This window comes from Wasmannia auropunctata, unplaced genomic scaffold (genome assembly GCF_000956235.1).
Source record: "Wasmannia auropunctata unplaced genomic scaffold, wasmannia.A_1.0 LD336083.1, whole genome shotgun sequence".
In the NCBI taxonomy this organism is placed as follows: domain Eukaryota; kingdom Metazoa; phylum Arthropoda; class Insecta; order Hymenoptera; family Formicidae; genus Wasmannia; species Wasmannia auropunctata.
Window position 1 is genome coordinate 1,834,385 of NW_012026807.1, and position 18,806 is coordinate 1,853,190.

Below are 18,806 nucleotides of genomic sequence, written 5' to 3' on the forward strand. Positions count from 1 at the left end.
TTGTTTCATTAAATAAGGTATCAAAAATTTGTAATTGATATCTGTGTTTAAGAATATTATAAATGTTTTTTTGCCACATGCTCAAAATAATATCATGGTTGGTTCGCCAGATATTTAAATTTTTAAAAATAAAATTTAAAAAACCAATTTATCACTAATATGTGTAACTTTCTAAAAATAATAAACTAAAAAAAAAGAAAATCTATAATTCCTAATTAATATTTCTAAAACAGATTTAGTTATAGGATAGAATATCTTATTGACATTAGATATTATTGATATTATAAACGATATAACAAAATTATAAAAAAAATGTGTGAATATACTGTACATTAGCAGATATTTATATATTATTTTAATCGTTTTGTATACATATTAAATATTTGATATTAAATTTGATTTAATATAGCTACGCTTTGAAATTAAAACAAAAAATCTTTAGAATTTTAATTAGATAATTTATATATAACTAAAGAAATGTGGGATAAACTGAGATATACAGATTTGTACAAATTTGGGATATTTATTTCATACACTTATTAAAAACACTGTTTTATCGCTAACGTGCAATAAAATTAGTGAACATTTTATACTAAGGGTCAAATAATTTCTAGAATTGACAATTGCCACAAAAATTGCTGGGATAAATTCACTTGAGAATGGTCGATTCGGTGAGTTCTGCCTAGTTTCTGTCTAGTCGGTGAGTTTCGTGTTTTCTTCGGTTTACACAAACTGATTATAAAAATTAAGTAAAGGAGTATGAAATGAAATATAACCCATTTTAAGAAGAACAAACTCCTTTACTTCCTTTTACAAAAACTGTTTTAATTTATTTATTTGGAAAAATGATAACATACACAGTATACATATACATATACATATATATATATATATATACACGTGTATGTATGTACTGTTAGAATATATATATATATATATGTGTATCATACATATATGTCTCTTGATTGATAAATTTAATATTCGAAATGAAAGTCGAAGTAAGACTGATCAAAATTATTAATACGGATGTATCCATCTTCTCCACCTGTGGAATAGCTACGACCGTTAGGGTGGAAAGCGAGGGAGTTGATGGGGCCGAAGTGTCCTTTCAAACGTGCGAATTCTTCTTCGAACACCATGTGGAAGAATCGTGAATCGAATTTGCCTTGTCGTGCGGATGTCGTGGTAACGTCCATGGCATCTTGACCACCGCCAAGAACCACCTGCAGAAAAATATTGTCTACTTTAGCATATATAGCATATGTTTTAACAGAAATTATTACCGAGATACTCTATTTGTATGTAGATATATTTTTTAAATTAAAATAATGCGACGACTATTCCCCGAGTTCAAATCTTACGTGGTCGAAAATTGGTGATATCGTAGCCGAGTTTACAGGTCTTTCCGTCTTATAAGTCTTCAGTAGCACCAAAGATTCACTGTCAAACAGTTTTGCCGTGTGATCCTTACTCGCAGTTACAAACATGGTGCCATCCTTATTGCACTGCATATCATTTATCTGCGACTTGTGACTTCTGACGCTGGACAGGTTCTTTCCTGTCTGCAGACAGATGTTACAAACGACATTTATATTACTGTCGCTAATTAACTTCCGCAATTAACATTAAATAACGATAAAGACACTTGCCCTCACGTCCCAGAGTTTGATTTCACCATCCTCGTGACCCGTGATAATGGTCTCATCGAGCGCGCCCCATAATATAGCGGAAATTCTAGGGCCATTGACCGATATTCTAGAGATCGCGTCCTCCTGCGACATCGTGGAATCGACGTTTCGCACGTCCATGATAAACATCTCGCACTGGTGACCCAGGGCCTTGTCGGTGGAGAACACCGCAAGATCCGCCGAGTAACTGAAGCCGCACGCTCTTACGGAACTGTTCGTGTGCAGTTGGCCTATTTCTTTGCCTGAACGATCGTACGGGAATACACGATTATACGTGGCGCACAGGCAGAAAATAAAAAAAACTTATTTCTATGATTCTCTCATGTGCACGAACCAGTTTGACAATCCCAGACCCTCAGGGTGTTGTCACCGCTGCCGGATAACAACCGCGTGGTGTCCCAGTTGACGTCGATGCACCACACCGAGCCGTTGTGCCCGTTGAAGGTGCCGAGGCGCTCTCCGTTCAGCGAGTACCAAACATTGGGCTGTTTGTCCTTACTGGCGGAGAACACTAGATCTCCCTCTCTGTTATATTTGATCTTGGTGATGGCACGCTCGTGCCCGTGCAACATCAAGGGTTTCTGAAACAAATAATTTCCTCATCAGCAAGGAAGATTTGGACGTCATATGGAGATGGTTATAATCGGGAGGTTGGTAGTGAAACGATCAGACGAAAAACTCCTTCCTTTTCTGCCACTTCGCATGTTACACATAAGGAACTTTATGTGAAAAAGAAAAACATTCCACATGGAAGCAAAAACTGAACGCAAGTTCCAAATTAATAAGTAAATCGTGGCACCGCCTCGGCGGAAGGTCCAAGAGGAGGTTATATTGTCACATGTTTCGCGGGTGCGTAACACAGATTCCCGCTACGGGAAAAAGTAATGATGTATCAGCGTGTAGCTGAAGAAAACTGACCATCGCGTGGCGTTTCGATGTACGATCGTGTGTCCTGTACTATTTGAGAAAGTAGACTCCTATCTGATACACAATCACTCACGCTTCCACTAGCCTTCCGCTCGAAAAGATCGCGATTACCGAGATGACTGACGGGCCCGTCCGACGAATCCACCGTATACTAGCGCTAATACATCCATTTTTTAAATAGGTACTAACGCAGCTACATCCACGGACGAGGTATTATCAAAGGCTGTACCGAAGGTAACAAGCTATTTTATTATCGACAGTGAAAAGTTTATATGATAATATTTTTAATTTTCGCGACGTTTGCCGTACGGATATCCGTATTTTCTTATTTTCACAATGTTTGCTTTATGTATACGTGTATATATGTATAGCAAACGTTGCAAAACATAAAATAGTCACGTACGTAAAACGATCATATTTAATTGTTATTCTCAGTACAGTCAAAATCGTTTTTTTAATTTTTAAACGTAACAAATAATAACAAAAACAATTTTTCGAACGAGAATCTCGAACAACTTAATTCTGGTCTTTCTTATAATCTAAAATTATTCCTTTATAATCTTTTGAGCGTCTAAACAAATGTTTATTTAATAATTGATGATAAAACGTTTTATAATATCGTTGCATAACGAGAAAAAAAAGCAAAAAGACCGAATATACCTACGCGCGATTCTAATCGAATCTCATAAAATTTTTATAGGAGCGATGTTGTGTGTTTATTAATGCATGGCTGCACGTGCGCTTTTTTTATAAAAAGAATTAAATAATAAACTGTTTTGGAATATTATATAAATTAATTGGATAATAAGCGGGGTCGGTGAAGAAAACGAGCACTGAGTATTTTGGCTGAATCAGCTACATAAAATCATAAATGGATGTAGTTCCGATGGACAACATTGCGATTGACCACCAGCCAATCGGGTGTCACCCATGCGACACAGCCTGTGCGACTATTATAGATGAGGCTTAAGATCTATATAGGTTCACGGGCGTATAATTTGTTTGCTTGTCCTGATCTGATCAATCCGATGTTCCGCGACGAATCGCGAGGTGTGATTAGAGGTTAGAGCGGGCCCCGGAGTTAGTTGAACTTGTTGTGAACTTGATATTCCCGAGGCGATCGTCGAGTATCGCGAAACGTACCGCGATGTAGTCCCGTATATTGAGTCCAGGTAAGCAGACGCGATTTACCGATTCCAGTCTCTCTCGCGATGTTTCTCTGCACGCGGCGTTATCCACACCTTCGCCGGGATACATATGCAAGTATAGTTTGTACACACACGTGTTTGTATGTCACACTCTCGACAGCTCCGGAAATGCTGCGCGCGATCCATCTTTTTTTATCGCATTTATCCCCGAGACGCTAAAATAATCATACACGCGCGAGATCAGGCACGAGACACTTTCCTTTCTCTCTCTCTCTCTCTTTTCCAGATTATTCTGTTTCATTTTCAACTTGCTAACCTGCGTACGATGGGCAAATAGCGGCGCGGCAAAATGTCTCACGTTGAATCATGCAAGGTCCGGCAGCAAAATGAATTGGAGGTCTTGAAGGTACGCGACGTCGTGCCGCGTGAGCGAGAGCTCACGTTCTCCGGCCTGCTAGTGTGTGCCTTTCTCAATAATTCCCACTTTGTAAACAGTCCATCTTCGGAGATGAATTACGCGACCTGAGGAAGAATAGGAATAAGAAGAGATGGCAGCCTCTGGATATCGTTGTTACCTTGACACCCCAGAAAGGCATGTCCGGACCGGCGGAAGTCTATGCGCAGATAGACTTGCACGTTATATGCTGCGACAAATATCCGGACGAGTAAGTTTTGTATCTTCCAATATACGTAGCATTTTCACTTTAGAAACTTTCCAGCGAGAGAGCAAATCGACACAGGAGTCATTACAGTCTTTGCCTCTCACTGAATATCGAAGAAACGCAAATTATTCCTGTGTCAGTCCGCCGAAAAGCTTCTACAACGTCTACGATTTATTTGTCGTGTATTTTAGGGCACCGACCATTCAACTGCAAGACAGCAGGGGTTTGTCTCATCAGCAGGTTGCGGTTCTGTCGTCGGAGCTTGAAAATTTGGCGCAACAGTTGAAGGGCGAAGTCATGATTTTTGAATTCAGTCAGCATGTTCAGAAATACCTGCACGAGCATAACAAGCCGGGTTTTAGCAGTTTTTACGAGGAAATGGTGTCGAGACATCAGGAAAGGATACAGTACGAGATGCAGGAGAAGCAAATGAAGGAGGATAAAGAAAGACAGGTTTGATTTACACGTTTATATCGTATAGGGGAGATTAAGAGTAACAGAGGCAAATTATAATACCTATAATGTGCCTATATAAAAAAATTTTTTTGTTATGAACAAGATATAAAAATACGTAAGAAAGAGAAGTTTGTAACGCTCAAACTTTTATTTTTCTCTTACGCGCTTTTATATCCTGTTAACGTTTTTTACACAGGGCTGCATTTAGGAATTCACGATATATCATTTTATCCTTGTTACTCACCGAATGTTAAACAAGGATAAAATTAGATCTAGATTCACCTAGGTGTGACGTTTCTGAACGCAGACAATTACAATTTGCCCCTGTTACTTTTAACTACCCTTATTTCGATTGCGCGTTACGATATGCTTGATCTGCTATCACAGGATATATTTCCGCAGGTTCTGCTAGACGCCATACAGAAACGTCAGGAAGCCCTGAAGGCCGAGATGCGTAATCGGAAGGAAACAATTCGACTCACCACAGATTCCGATACCGTCTTTCGATCCATACCGTCGTCCCCGCACGAGCGAGGGACGAGCCGTTTCAGACGTCGCTGCGTGAGCACGTCGGAAAGCTCCGAAGGGTCGTTGTGCGAGCACAGAGGTACCAAGCTCATCCACTTCGACAGTAATAAAGGCGAGAGACAGGTGCACCGTGGGAAGTGTCTGGGGCACAGCGCGAAGGGCTCCGTAGTGTACGCCGGCGTGGATGAGACCACCGGCGAGCTGTTGGCCATCACGGAATGGACGTTGAAATGCGCGATGACGAACGGCGGTTGCTCCACCCAGGAGGCCATCGACATCCATCATGCCATGAAACAGATCGCCAGCCTGGAGCAAGAGCTGAACCACTTGTACAAACTGCATCATCCCAATCTCGTGCATTATTTAAATATGAAATATTTGCAGAACAATAACAACGTGGTGATTTTCGTGCTTCAAGAGTTCGTGGTATGTAAACATGTACACACATACACCACACATATTGCTTTTCAACGAATATCTCGTGAAATTGAGAGAAATGATCTTCACATTTATGATATATCGATTGTATGTGATTGTATGTAAAAGTAGGTTGGAACCACGTGCTCGTTCTTCCTGATGGAAAACATTCCGGTCGACGTCGACATGCTGAGACATCTGGCGACGGGCGTCCTCGAGGCGTTGCGGTACCTCCACGAGAATAACGTGGTGCATAAAGATTTACGCGACACCAGCATTTATATAGACACACACGGTGTCGTGAGATTGTCCGATTACTCGTTGGACAAAAGACTGTCAGATATGTATCATTCGAATTCCTTAGCAAAGACTGAACACGATTTCCCGACGATTCAAGGCCGAGGTGGTAAGAAGGCAGACATATACAGATATGGAATATTATTGCTCTCGTTATTGAGAGGAGCCATCACATCCGGGGAAGAAATCGATCTAACAGTAATTCCACAGGTAGATTTTCCTGGTGTATCACATACATTCCTTTTGTCCACGAAGTGCCCAACGGTAGATGCCTAAGTTGAATAATTTTTTTTTTTCAGCTTCACTTGAGGGACTTCATTTCAAAATGTCTCATCGACGACGAGAGAATGCGCTGGTCTGCCGAACAATTGCAGCAGCATGGTTTCATAAGAATACCGCTGGAACGAGGTTTGTCGCCCTCGATACCGGATCACGATGAGAAGGAGAAGAATTTAGAGCCGGAGGAGCCGGATATCGACATTCACTTGCACTTGCCGTCGATGGGTAGACAGTCGCGGATACAGAACGAATTTGAAGTTCTAAAGTGGCTGGGAAAGGGAGCCTTCGGCGACGTACTGAAAGTGCGGAACAAACTGGACGGCGGTGTCTACGCTATCAAACGCATAGAATTGAATCCAAAGAAAAAGCAGCTGAACAAGAACATCACGCGCGAAGTGAAATTGCTCTCTAGAATGAATCACGAGAATGTGGTGCGTTACTACAATTCGTGGATCGAAAGTGCCACCCTCGACTCGGTCAGGCACAGTCAGTTCACGCCGATCACCACGTCGTCAGATAGAACAACCACCACGCAGGACAAAGCAGACATAGTTAATGTAAATATATTATTCACGATGACGTCGCTCGTAACAGGAAGAGCCGTAACGATATTCTACTTTATTGTTGAACTAAAGTCAAATATATTAGTTTTCAACTAAAGTAAAAAGTATAGAAATTTAATTTGAAATTCGTAATCGTAATCAAATTTTTGCGCTGTGTAAAAACGTAACGTCGATTTTAGCAACTGGAAAGTGATGAGATAGAAAAATTTGCTCCGCCGTTACGCGACGTCGAGTGGAATATATCATATGAGTCTCGGGCGAATGTGGCTGATAGCGACGATGAGAACAGCGTCTCCTCGACTGATTCCGATAGCGCATTTCTGTCTAAGCTAGATGCGTAAGATAATTTTCTCTTTCTAAAATTAGACACTATAATATTTTAACTCAACTTATTTTAATATAATCTTGAGTTAAGATATGCATACACTTAAGATGTTGCCCATAAAGAAGAAACCGCTATTGAAAAAGATTTAAATTTTGTCTTTTGCAGAATGCGAACTTTATTGCGTATCGAGTCTTCCGATAGCATCGAATTCGAAAGAGATGGTATATCACAAAAATCCGCGGTGACGCCGGACGTTTCGAGCAACGATGTTAAAGACACTGAAACTTCTAACGAAGACATAACGGTAAAAGAAATACAATTTTTGTACATACAAATGGAATTCTGTGAGAAAAGCACATTAAGAACTGCCATAGATAATGGTTTGTACGAAGACGACGAACGTTTTTGGAGACTATTTCGAGAAATTGTAGAAGGCCTGGCGCATATTCATCAGCAGGGCATGATACACAGAGATTTGAAGCCCGTGAACATCTTCCTCGACAGTAACGATCACGTCAAGATAGGGGATTTCGGATTGGCCACGACTAATATACTGTCGTTAGTCCAGATCGATGCCGATAAAGAGTCACAAGCAGAGAAAGGTACGAGTACGTTACGATTACATGCCATATGACCAGACGACAAATTACATCGTCCTGTGTTCTTCGTATCTAGGTGGAAGTTTTGATGTCGAAGAATTGGGATCTCTTACTGGTCAAGTTGGTACAGCTTTGTATGTAGCTCCCGAACTTTCCGCAAAAACTGCCAAAGCAATTTACAATCAAAAAGTGGATATCTACAGCTTGGGAATTATCTTCTTCGAAATGACGTACAAACCGCTGATCACCGGAATGGAGCGTGTCAAGGTCCTGTTGAATTTGCGCTCGAAAGAGATCATCTTCCCTCCGGATATACCGGAAACAGATATGCCGTCTCAAGTTCATATTATACGGTAAAGAGATCGTAACTTGACGCAGCGCATGTTACATTGTTCTAATTGTAAGTTATACGAAATAACGATCGAACTCCTTTACTCATTTACAGTTGGCTGCTGAATCACGATCCAAGTCAACGTCCTACCGCTCAGGAATTACTCTCTTCCGCGTTCTTGCCGCCGCCGTTAGAGGATACGGAATTGCAAGAAGTGATGCGCCACACGTTGTCCAACAGTCAAAGTAAAGCGTACAGATATTTAGTGGCGTCGTGCTTCACGCAAGACGTTACGCCGGCGGAAGATATTACTTATGACATGAATTTACCCGCTAGGGGAACGCCAAGTGTTCTTTCCTCAAAACGGCAGTTCCTGCAGGAGAGAGTGAAGCAAAAAATCGTCGAGATATTTCAGAAGCATGGCGGAATATACCTCGCGACCCCGTTGCTAATGCCCAAATCCGTTCAGCATTCTAATTTCACCGAGTCCAACGTGAAACTGATGACCCGCACTGGCAGTATAGTTTCCATACCTCACGATCTTCGCACCCCTTTCGCTCGATACGTTGTGTGGAATAATATTTCGCATATTCGAAGATACGCTATCGAACGTGTCTTCAGAGATAAAAAGGTATGTACGTGTTGCGTCAAGATGTGACTCGTTAAATAATTCCCCGAGCAGGATTCATATTTTTATTAGTCAACTTAAAATCTACATTAAGCCTTGTGTCTACGACGCTTGACCAATCATATTTGAACAATAAATAATTTTATAAATAATAATTTTGTAACAATAAATAATTTTTTAGTTGGGCAATTCTTTCTTCGTTCGAGATTGATTTCTAGCATCGTGGTCACAAGGTTTTATAATCGAAATGGATTATATTTGCGAATGAAAGTAATGAAACGAATAATATCTTGGACTGCGAATTAATGTCTGTTTATATCGAATTATCGTAGGCTCGAGGATTTCATCCAAGGGAATTGTACGAATGTGCTTTCGACATCATTAGTCCTGTAGATAATAATTTGATGACAGAGGCTGAATTGATCTTCATCATATGGGAGATCTTCAACGAGTTGCCACAGATACGGGAACATAATTTCATAGTGCGCCTAAATCACACGTCGCTGTTGGAGGCTGTGCTAATGCACTGCGGCGTGGAGAAGGACAAATATCAGGACATATATTCCATACTGCAGGACGCCCGCGACGGGAAGCTAACTAAATTTCAGGTCCAAACGCACTTGATAAGCTTATGCCTGACCGATCAAGCTATGGAAACGCTGTTCAATTTGCTCGAAACGGAAAACTCGGTTGCAAAAATCACGAGTGTCTTGAAGACAATAACGAGAAGAAAGGGAGACGCTGCTGGTTTAGCTAAAGAGGGCTTGAAAGATATAGAAACTGTAATATCTAATGTAGAAAGTTTGGGTGTTAAGGTAACATTATAAATGTGTATTATATATATTTATATATAATTTGCGTGAATCGTATTACTTAAGTCATTTTTTCTTTTTTTTCCTTGTTACAGTGGCCTATTACTGTCGTACCTTTATTAACGTACAACATACAACAATACAGTGGTGTGATATATCAAATAACTTGCGAGCTAAAGTACAGACGGAGACGGGGCGGTCAGGATGTCATAGCCGCGGGTGGTCGATACGACAAAATGCTGGTGTCGTTCAGAAAGGTTCTGGAGCGCACGGGAATGGCCAGTAAGGAGACAAAACAATACGGCGCTGGTATCAGCATATCGCTGGACAAGTTGGTGTCGGCTGGTGCCGAGGAGTGTGAGAATGGCGAAGGTAAATGCGGCATTGACGTGGCTGTATGCTGCGAAGGAAATTCCGAAAGCGAGGGAAGAGGGGAGAAGGACATGATTAACGTGTTGCGAGAAATCTGGTCGTTAGGATTGAAGACCACGACGTTAGATCTGTGCACTATGGAGGAAATATTGGAGTACTGCCAAGAAAATTCTATAAGTCACATAGTATTATTACGAAATGGCACCTTAAGAGTGCTTACGTGGGAGAGAGATCGATTTCAAGAGAAGAAGTGGAACACTATACAGGACATCGTTGAGTATCTGCAACGGCAGTCGGAAACCGCGTTGCCGATCTTGAACAGGTCCGAGAGTAAAGTAAGCGCGAACGACATTTCGATAGCGCCCAGCAATCCGGTTAATTTCAACGTCCACATCGTTCTCTCCGAGCGTGATAAACTGCCCGGGAGCGGCAAGAGAAGTCTTAAGAATACCATACTAACGCAAATGTCGTCCTATTTGCAAAGAATATCGCACAAAGTTCCTGTGGAAATCTTCGCAGTCTCCTTGGAAATGTCCGTTGTAAGAACGATATTCAGCTTTCTGGAGATCGACGAGGAGGAGCAAGCTTTTCAGAAAAGCATTCAGATTGTGATAGACAAGTGAGTGTCACGAACTATATATATTCGACATATTTGGCCTGGTTTTTTTTATTTTTTATTTTTTTTTTACCTGAATTGGCTACACTAATTCAGAATTTGCCTTTCTTCCAATGTAAAAAGAGAAAGATAAACTGTGAACTAGTGCAGCCAGTTCTACTGAAAAGAGCAGGCCTATTATATACAAATAATGAACGAATCTATACTAATTGGCATTAATATTGACTGTCGTTTCTTTGCAGACACCCACGGCACAAAAAGTACATAAAAAAAATATGCGAGACAATGAGGGAATTACGGAATGAGAAGTCCAGGCCTGTAGAGATACTTTACAGTTTGATAGACAGTAGACATATGACTTTAATATAGTGATATTATCGAAGCCGAGGAATATATTTTCGTAACAATTATGTGAAGTCGACAATGATGAGTGATTGGAATGTATGTTTAATAGATGATCAACATATGAGACGTATACTAAATACCTAAGCATTTTTTGTACTGCATTATATATTTTTAAATATCAACGTTTAATAAAAAAAATGAGATTGACGCTCCAAAATGATTTTGAATCGATACAAAACCAAATGCAAATTAAGCGTGTTTATTACATCACACCAATTTTTACATACATTTTCTTCAACTGTTTCAACCCTTATTGTAAAATTAAAATATATCCAAAAGACGTACATATTTCGTACGTAACGTGAATTGATTTCTCCAAAAAAATATGATTTTATTTGTATACAAAATAAATTCTAAGATTAAACTCATGAAGTTCTTTCAAAATTTTATTTAATTTGTATGAATACAATTACATACCGTATTTATATCGACTCGTGGAATTCTTTCAAAATTTGATTTGTATGAATATAATTACATATCGCAGCCTGTGTTATGTTTTATGAACGCGTCACATTTATGCACGCCCTTTTATCCTCACATTTTCAACGTTCAATTTCACGATGTCGTTTGTTTCTAGTTTATTCTCAATCCTGAGGAAACAAATCTTGAAAGTTGAACGATATTGACGACGTGCAATACGTGAACAATAGGGGACGTAAGCTGGCGATCGAAATTATTGAGTTACTGATATAGTCACAATTTGTAATAGTATGAAATTTAGTATCTTGTATAAATTCCAGGTGTTATCCGTCGTGCCCTTTTTAATTTCGTTTCTTCCTGAAAATAGCACGCGTTCTCGTTAAAATCAATTTACCTGTGGCGCAACCCTCCGCGAATCAATACGACTTTGAAACGATATATATGACTGCGATTACGATGCGCGGGGACCTTTAGAGACTCGCGTGCTCGTTAGTGTGCAGCTATTTCTAACTTTAGAAACAGCCCGTCCAAGTGTATCCACCACCACATTGATCTCGTACTCGAAATCCGGCCTGAAATTAATAACGGCTAATTGCGAACCGGAGCTACTTCTGAATGACGAATGTCGCTTTAACGCATTTAATGCAACAGCTGTGCTACATTCGCCGTAATATATAATATCGATGAGAATCTAGCATGCATTCTGTACGGTTGCTGTCAGGATACGATATGCCCGCAGTGGGGCTGGGAACGTGGCAGGTGACGAAATAATATTAGGATGCTCCGACGATAGTAATGCATCTCTCATCGATCGCGTACTTTTTTTTTATGTCATCCGATTGTATGATAAATATGAAACGATCTGGATAAGGAGAGTAAAGCAACTGTTCCCCCTAGGCTAAACCAGAAGAGATCGAAAGTATTGTGAACGCTGCCTTGGAGTGTGGTTACAGGCACATTGATACAGCAACTAATTATAATAATGAGGATGCGATCGGCAAAGCTTTGAAAAGATGGTTCGAGAAGGGTGGCACTAGAGAAGAGCTTTTCATCACGACGAAGGTAACGTACGCGAGCTCTTTACGGCCGATTACCGTCATAATTTACTATTTAATGATTGCAATCTAGTTGCTGCCTTTCAAACAGCTGTATTTAAAGAATCATCCCGCGACGCTTTCAGCTACCCCATTTCGGCAATCGATCGTCTGACGTGGAAAGGTTCATTAAATTGTCGTTGGAGAAGCTTGGATTGGATTACTTAGACATGTATCTCATTCACATGCCCTTCGCATTTAAGTTGGATGAAAATACGTGCACCGCAGCGACGAATGAGGACGGAAGTTACATACTCGATTTGGACACGGATCCTGTCTCGGTGTGGAAAGTATGGAAAATCAATCGTATAACGTATAATTATCACGATATATAAAAGAGATCTCTCTGAAGGAGCGGAATTATTTTGCAGGAGATGGAGAAGCAAGTTAAATCGGGGCGTACCAGGTCCATAGGTTTAAGCAACTTTAACGAGGAGCAGATTTCGACCATTTGGGAGAACGCACAAATTAAGCCAAGTAATCTGCAGGTAAATCGCTATGTAAATTTAAGCCTTAAGAGTTTGAGCCTCGATTTAAACGATGACAATAGACAGATAGATTGAGGTAACAATGTTTAAAAAAATTTTAGATAGAATTACATGCGTATATGCAGCAGACGCCAATTCGAGAATTGTGCAAGAAGCACAATATCGTCGTAACGGGTTACAGTCCGTTGGGCTCTCCAGGAGCCAAGACGCACTTTCAAACGAAATATAACTACGCTCTAGACAAATTTCCCGACTTGCTAAATCATCCGATTATTCAGAATATCGCCGCGGAGCATAAAAAGACGACAGCGCAAGTTTTATTGCGGCACTTGCTACAACTAGGCGTTGTAATTATCCCTAAGAGCACGTCTTCAGAAAGAATCAAGTCGAATATCGATTTATTCGATTTTGCCTTAACAGAGGAGAACATGAAGGTTTTGAGTACCTTAGATAAAGGTTCTAACGGAAGAATATTTGACTTCTTATTTTTTAAAGGGTAAGTTAGAGAATGTGTATTATCTTGAGTATTATTTCGCCGCAAATGTATTCAGGACTGTAATATTCTATAATTTATAAGAAAAGTTCGTATATTTCATATAAAATTTACTTACATGTTATCATGTCACTGTATCCGTTTCAGAATTCAAGATCATCCACATTATCCGTTTAAAAGTGAATTTTCATAAATTATGAATTAATATGCAAGTCGTTAGTTTGTATCAAAATAGTTGAGAGAGAATTACATAACATACCAAGCGAGCACAATACGTTACACGTATTATTTAAATTACACATCGGAGAAGTTACTCTTCAATGCAGCCTGTACAACATTTTACGTTGCAAACGATGCTGAAGCTCACCGCGACGTATCATCGTATGTATAACTTTGTAAATGGCACGTTCTGGAAATGATTGCTTGAGGAAGTCTTTCACGATGTTTTGTTCAGATACTTGATGCCCAATAGGAAATCTATTCTTCAACTGCTTTTCAATGCGGGACAGCATTTCATGATCCTCTTCCGAGGTAAATCCTTCTGCTCCTGATGACAGATTGCAATACATACACATTATATATAAAATTTTGTATTTTCTTTGAGTCTCCAACACAGGATGTTCTTTAAGTACAATACTCAAGAGGGCAATTCTTTAGTTTATTTCAAGTAAAAAAAAATTCATATAAACATGTGTTCTAAGCAGCTAAATTTTTTTTAAAATGTACTTAAGGAACATCCTGTATCTACCAAACCTAATCTAGCGCTTAAAATGTATAAAGTATTGCAATGTATATTTTTTAATGCAATTTTTATATTTTTATGTTTTATGAAAGTACAAAGTGTTTCGTTTAGACGTCTAATAAAAGAAATTATAAATTCTGAATTATTATAATTTACTACACTTATTGCACCTTATAATAATTAACTAGACTTGTATTCTTCCAAATACAAAGACTATGAAAGTTTTTTTTTATGTCTAATAAATTTCAAAGTTGTTCTTTTTCACACACCCACTTTCTATCACTAAAACTAGTAGACTTTGTGTATTACAAACTTTTATTATACATCCAAGTAAACCATCCTGTATATATAATCCAAAGCGATAAGTTTACTTTAAACAACTTTCGACATACTATATTTTGTATTTATCAATTTGCAGCTTACCTGCTAATGAGCCAGACATCGCAGCTTCTAATGTAGATACTTGGAAGAGCCTTAATGCTTCGTTAACGTGGAGTTCAGTAGCGAAGGGTTGTATCTGCATTTTCGCCAGGGCTTCGGAGATTCGTATAATAGCTTCGAGCTGCCGGACTGTTATAGGTATTGATAATCTCTTTTCAGAATCTTTCTCATGTTCTCGTGTACCAGCTCGCATCATTACGTAACGATTTTTTAATTTCTCCCCCGCTTCTGCACTGAGTCTTGGGCCACAACGTCTGGAAAAAAAAAATAGAGAGAAAAATATGTTATATCTTATAAGATGTACATGTTATAGATGCGATAAGAGATACAGCAAACTTACGTTCTGCAATAATTTATGTACTTTCTGAGAATGTGCACAGGAATCTCTCCCTCCACCGATTGTTCCGTGATCTGACCAGCGTTACAGTGAATGTTCATAACGTGTTTAGCCAGAGTTACATCCCTGTTGTGTTCATGCTCATCTTTAACAATAAATATCATATCGAAACGCGACAATATCGTCGGCATAAAATCTATGTTCTCCTCCCCCTTTATATCGTCCCACCGGCCGAAGACCGAATTCGCCGCCGCTAGCACGGAACATCGGGTGTTCAGGGTTGTCGTTATTCCCGCCTTCGCTATCGAGATCGTTTGCTGCTCCATGGCCTCGTGTATCGCCACTCTGTCGTCCTCCTTCATTTTGTCGAACTCGTCTATGCAAACAACTCCGCCGTCCGCGAGAACCATCGCGCCACCTTCCATGACGAAGTTCCTCTGAAAACAGCGATATTTGTGTGTGTCGTACACATGAAAAATATTCAGATTAAAAGGAATTTACTTGATTAAATTATAATAATTGTAAACGTGAATATTTCTTAACGAGAATGTGACTCACAGTTACTGGATCCCTCGATACAGACGCTGTCAGACCGGCTGCGGAGCTACCTTTTCCCGACGTGTAAACAGCTATAGGAGCGACTTTCTCTGCGAATTTCAACAGCTGCGACTTGGCGGTACCCGGATCGCCCAGCATTAAGATATTAATATCGCCTCTCCTGCACAAGCCGTCCGGCATTAGTTTTCTCGAGCCGCCAAACAGTAGACACGCGATAGCTTTCTTGATGTCTATCGCGCCGAAAATACTGGGGGCTATGCTCTTCGCGATTCTCTCGTATAGATTAGGATCTGCCGCTAAACGGGTGAAAAGATCCTCCTCCTCGGACGTAACGGGCGGTTGGGTTCCTGCGCAGAAAACGCACATAAAAAAAAAAGAAATAAATAAATGCGAATCACTAACCGATACTCTTTGGCAGTGTTTCGTATTTATATAGTATTACAGCAATACCTATGTTGGTATTTTCTCCGTCCACAGAGATACCGAGAACGCGAATATACGGAGCTCGAACGCCCACCAACGCCTTCTCCTTGCCCGCGCTCTTGCCACCCGTCTTAGCTACCTTCTTAATGGAATATATCCCGAGAATCAGGACTCTATTGCCAGGCACGACTCTGTCGCACAAATACCGATCGCAATACACCTGCAGATGCCTGGGCATTTCGCCCTGCGGTATGTGATCCGGCAGTTCCTGAAGCTTCAACACCTGAAAGTCTACGCAGTGGCACTTGTCCGGCATTATGAAGAAAGGGTCCAGGGGACACTTTGCTCCCCGTCCAACTTGCTCCCTGACGACACGAAGGAAAATTATTTATTGCGCGATACACGTTAAGGCGAGCGATAAAAGTACTTTCGAAAGGGGACTCACGTGGTGCATTTTCGAGGTAGCGCGTATCCTTCCAGACCGGGCTTGATGGGAATGTTAACTTGGGTGACCTTGCAAGAACGGCACTGTATCGCGATTTTCGTCGCTTTCGATCTGATGCCGGACGCGGAAACGATTATACCGGGAATCTTGACGAGCTTGGAAACAATATCCGGCTGCAACAGCACGAAGCAGTTATATGAATAGAGATTTCTTTGCAAATTTGTCATCCTAAATTGATAAGTGAAACTTTATACAAATTAAGTAAATATTAATACGATTCGTAATATATAATACAACATGTAGAGATAAGGCCAACAACGAGCAAATACTATCAAAATACTATCAAATGCTAAAATAATTCATTAATATAATAAAATTTAATAATGAAGATAGCAAGAATATACAGGATATCCCAGACCTATTTTAAGAATACCGAGATTTCTTTGCAAATTTGTCATCCTAAATTGATAAGTGAAACTTTATTCAGATTAAGTAAATATTAATTCGTAATATGTAATACAATATGTAGAGATAAGGCCAACAACGAGCAAATACTATCAAAATACTATCAAATGCTAAAATAATTCATTAATATAATAAAATTTAATAATGAAGATAGCAAGAATATACAGGATATCTCAGACCTATTTTAAGAATACCGAGATTTCATTTGCAAATTTGTCATCCTATATTGATAAGTAAAATTTTATACAGATTAAGTAAACATTAATATGATTAGTAATATGTAATATGTAGAGATAAGGCCAACAACAAGCAAACACTATCAAAATACTCAAGTGCTAAAATAATTCATATAATAAAATTTAATAAAATGAAGATAGTAAATATATACAGGATATCCCAGACCTATTTTACATCACCTTCTAATGGCAGATTCTTGAAATTATTTAAAGGCAAAAATTTTAATATCACAATGTTGATTTTAGTAATTTACAAATGGAAAACATTTAAAGAGGGGTTGTCCAAAATTCGCGCATTTAGATCCATTGCTTAATAGAGACGCTCTTAGATTCTGTTTTTGTCTCTCATTGAATATCAAAAAGGGCATTTTCCTGCAAAAGATTATTTTTTACAGATGACACAGTATAACACACAGTAAAACATTTTGTTCTTGTTGTTTTCCAAATGTTAAATCGAAGACAGAATTAATTGTGTGGATATGTTTCTTTTGCCGGAAAGGGCCTCTCTACTATTTCTACATATCGTGAGAATTGTGATATTACCTTCATGCCCCTCAGGGAGCTCGGATGGGCGTCCGAACACAGCAACACCTGAATGTCTTCCATCTTTTCCTCGCCCTCCGGTCGAGGTGCCGTGAGCTCGTCCGCGACATCCTTCGCGGCTTCCTCGAGGACGGATAAGTACTCCGTGGGGAGCTTTTGGATCTTCTCCGCGAGGGACTCGTCAAACGCTGCTAAATCCTCGAGATTGATCTCCAGCCAGTACTGGCCGAGATTGTAATTGCGCTTTAAGGTATCCCTTGAAGAAATTGAATTGACGTTACGCCGTGAGAACTGTCGGACGGATAAGGTTCGCAAGGTGTGCGAAAGGAATCGTTTCACTTCATTACCGGTATTTGTAGTTGAAGTTACCCTCGTGAAACTGCCGGATGAACTCCTTGAATTTCTTCTTCGACTGCTGGAGATTCACGCGGTTCTCGTGAACCTCGTCCACCGCGAAGTTGTCGGAGAAGAACACCCCCGGATCGTCGAAGCCCTCCATTTCGCGCGTGCGAGCCCGGCTAAATTTGTTTAAAACAATCTTTAAAAGGCCAAGCGAAAGTGAATCGACAGGCACGTCACGCCGCCGAAGTCCGTTTCGGCGGGAAACTTTCGAGGTGTTTTTAAAGCCGATACACACCGACGGCCGACCTTAGGATGGTATTTCATGAATACTACCATTTCATTTGCCGCGCGATTAGTCCTTGCGCGATGCATCGATTAGATTACTCGACATTCTAGAGATAATAATCTTTTTTTTGTATGAAATCACCGACTAGATACTCTTAAAGACCGACAGCCCTGGGCAAATTTTCGTGCCAGCAAATGGGCCCGGGGGGCCCGGAGGTAATTGCAGAGTTATCAACTTTTGACATAAATTTGCGATTTATTTGAATAATACATTATTAAGGTTATAATTTTTATTATATAAATGCTTTATGAATAAGTATGAATACTTATAATGCTATAATGTCAAATATATTGCCGCAAAATTACATTTTTTTTTCAACTGTTTTATCATCTCTCTGGATAATCAAACTCGTGTGGTAACTATAAAAATGCAGTTTTAAA

At 39.8% G+C, this 18,806-nt stretch overlaps 4 protein-coding genes across 5 annotated transcripts; 2 read left to right on the forward strand and 2 right to left on the reverse strand.

The window, feature by feature from the left end:
- Positions 1-905: 905 nt before the first annotated feature.
- On the reverse strand, positions 906-2,746 carry LOC105448671 (eukaryotic translation initiation factor 3 subunit I). Its single transcript, XM_011687374.1, has 5 exons — positions 2,607-2,746; positions 2,023-2,269; positions 1,650-1,930; positions 1,362-1,562; positions 906-1,223 (listed from the first exon to the last, which is right to left on the reverse strand). The coding sequence occupies exons 1-5, from the start codon at positions 2,607-2,609 to the stop codon at positions 975-977; spliced, it is 981 nt and encodes a 326-aa protein (XP_011685676.1). The 5' UTR covers positions 2,610-2,746; the 3' UTR covers positions 906-974.
- An 809-nt stretch (positions 2,747-3,555) lies between these two features.
- Positions 3,556-11,236, forward strand: LOC105448674 (eukaryotic translation initiation factor 2-alpha kinase 4). The gene is made up of 14 exons (XM_011687379.1): positions 3,556-3,787; positions 4,050-4,169; positions 4,259-4,428; positions 4,617-4,878; positions 5,284-5,835; positions 5,959-6,333; positions 6,423-6,959; positions 7,145-7,302; positions 7,456-7,892; positions 7,966-8,242; positions 8,335-8,851; positions 9,181-9,663; positions 9,756-10,651; positions 10,891-11,236. Exons 2-14 carry the CDS (start codon positions 4,113-4,115, stop codon positions 11,015-11,017), a joined length of 4,848 nt encoding a protein of 1,615 aa, XP_011685681.1. The 5' UTR covers positions 3,556-3,787; positions 4,050-4,112; the 3' UTR covers positions 11,018-11,236.
- A 98-nt stretch (positions 11,237-11,334) lies between these two features.
- LOC105448673 (alcohol dehydrogenase [NADP(+)]-like) lies at positions 11,335-13,815 on the forward strand. Its single transcript, XM_011687378.1, has 7 exons — positions 11,335-11,761; positions 11,841-12,232; positions 12,371-12,535; positions 12,654-12,857; positions 12,939-13,055; positions 13,157-13,551; positions 13,696-13,815. Exons 2-7 carry the CDS (start codon positions 12,170-12,172, stop codon positions 13,739-13,741), a joined length of 990 nt encoding a protein of 329 aa, XP_011685680.1. The 5' UTR covers positions 11,335-11,761; positions 11,841-12,169; the 3' UTR covers positions 13,742-13,815.
- Positions 13,816-13,839: 24 nt separating this feature from the next.
- Positions 13,840-18,367, reverse strand: LOC105448672 (DNA replication licensing factor Mcm5). 2 transcript variants are annotated; one of them, XM_011687375.1, is made up of 8 exons: positions 18,086-18,367; positions 17,739-17,994; positions 16,495-16,667; positions 16,077-16,414; positions 15,627-15,973; positions 15,072-15,505; positions 14,714-14,985; positions 13,840-14,095 (listed from the first exon to the last, which is right to left on the reverse strand). In XM_011687375.1, exons 1-8 carry the CDS (start codon positions 18,235-18,237, stop codon positions 13,866-13,868), a joined length of 2,202 nt encoding a protein of 733 aa, XP_011685677.1. In that variant the 5' UTR covers positions 18,238-18,367; the 3' UTR covers positions 13,840-13,865. The 2 variants fall into 2 exon arrangements, with proteins under 2 accessions (XP_011685677.1, XP_011685679.1); XM_011687377.1 differs by lacking the exons at positions 17,739-17,994; positions 18,086-18,367 and adding an exon at positions 17,020-17,506 and having other exon boundaries at positions 16,495-16,793.
- Positions 18,368-18,806: the final 439 nt, after the last annotated feature.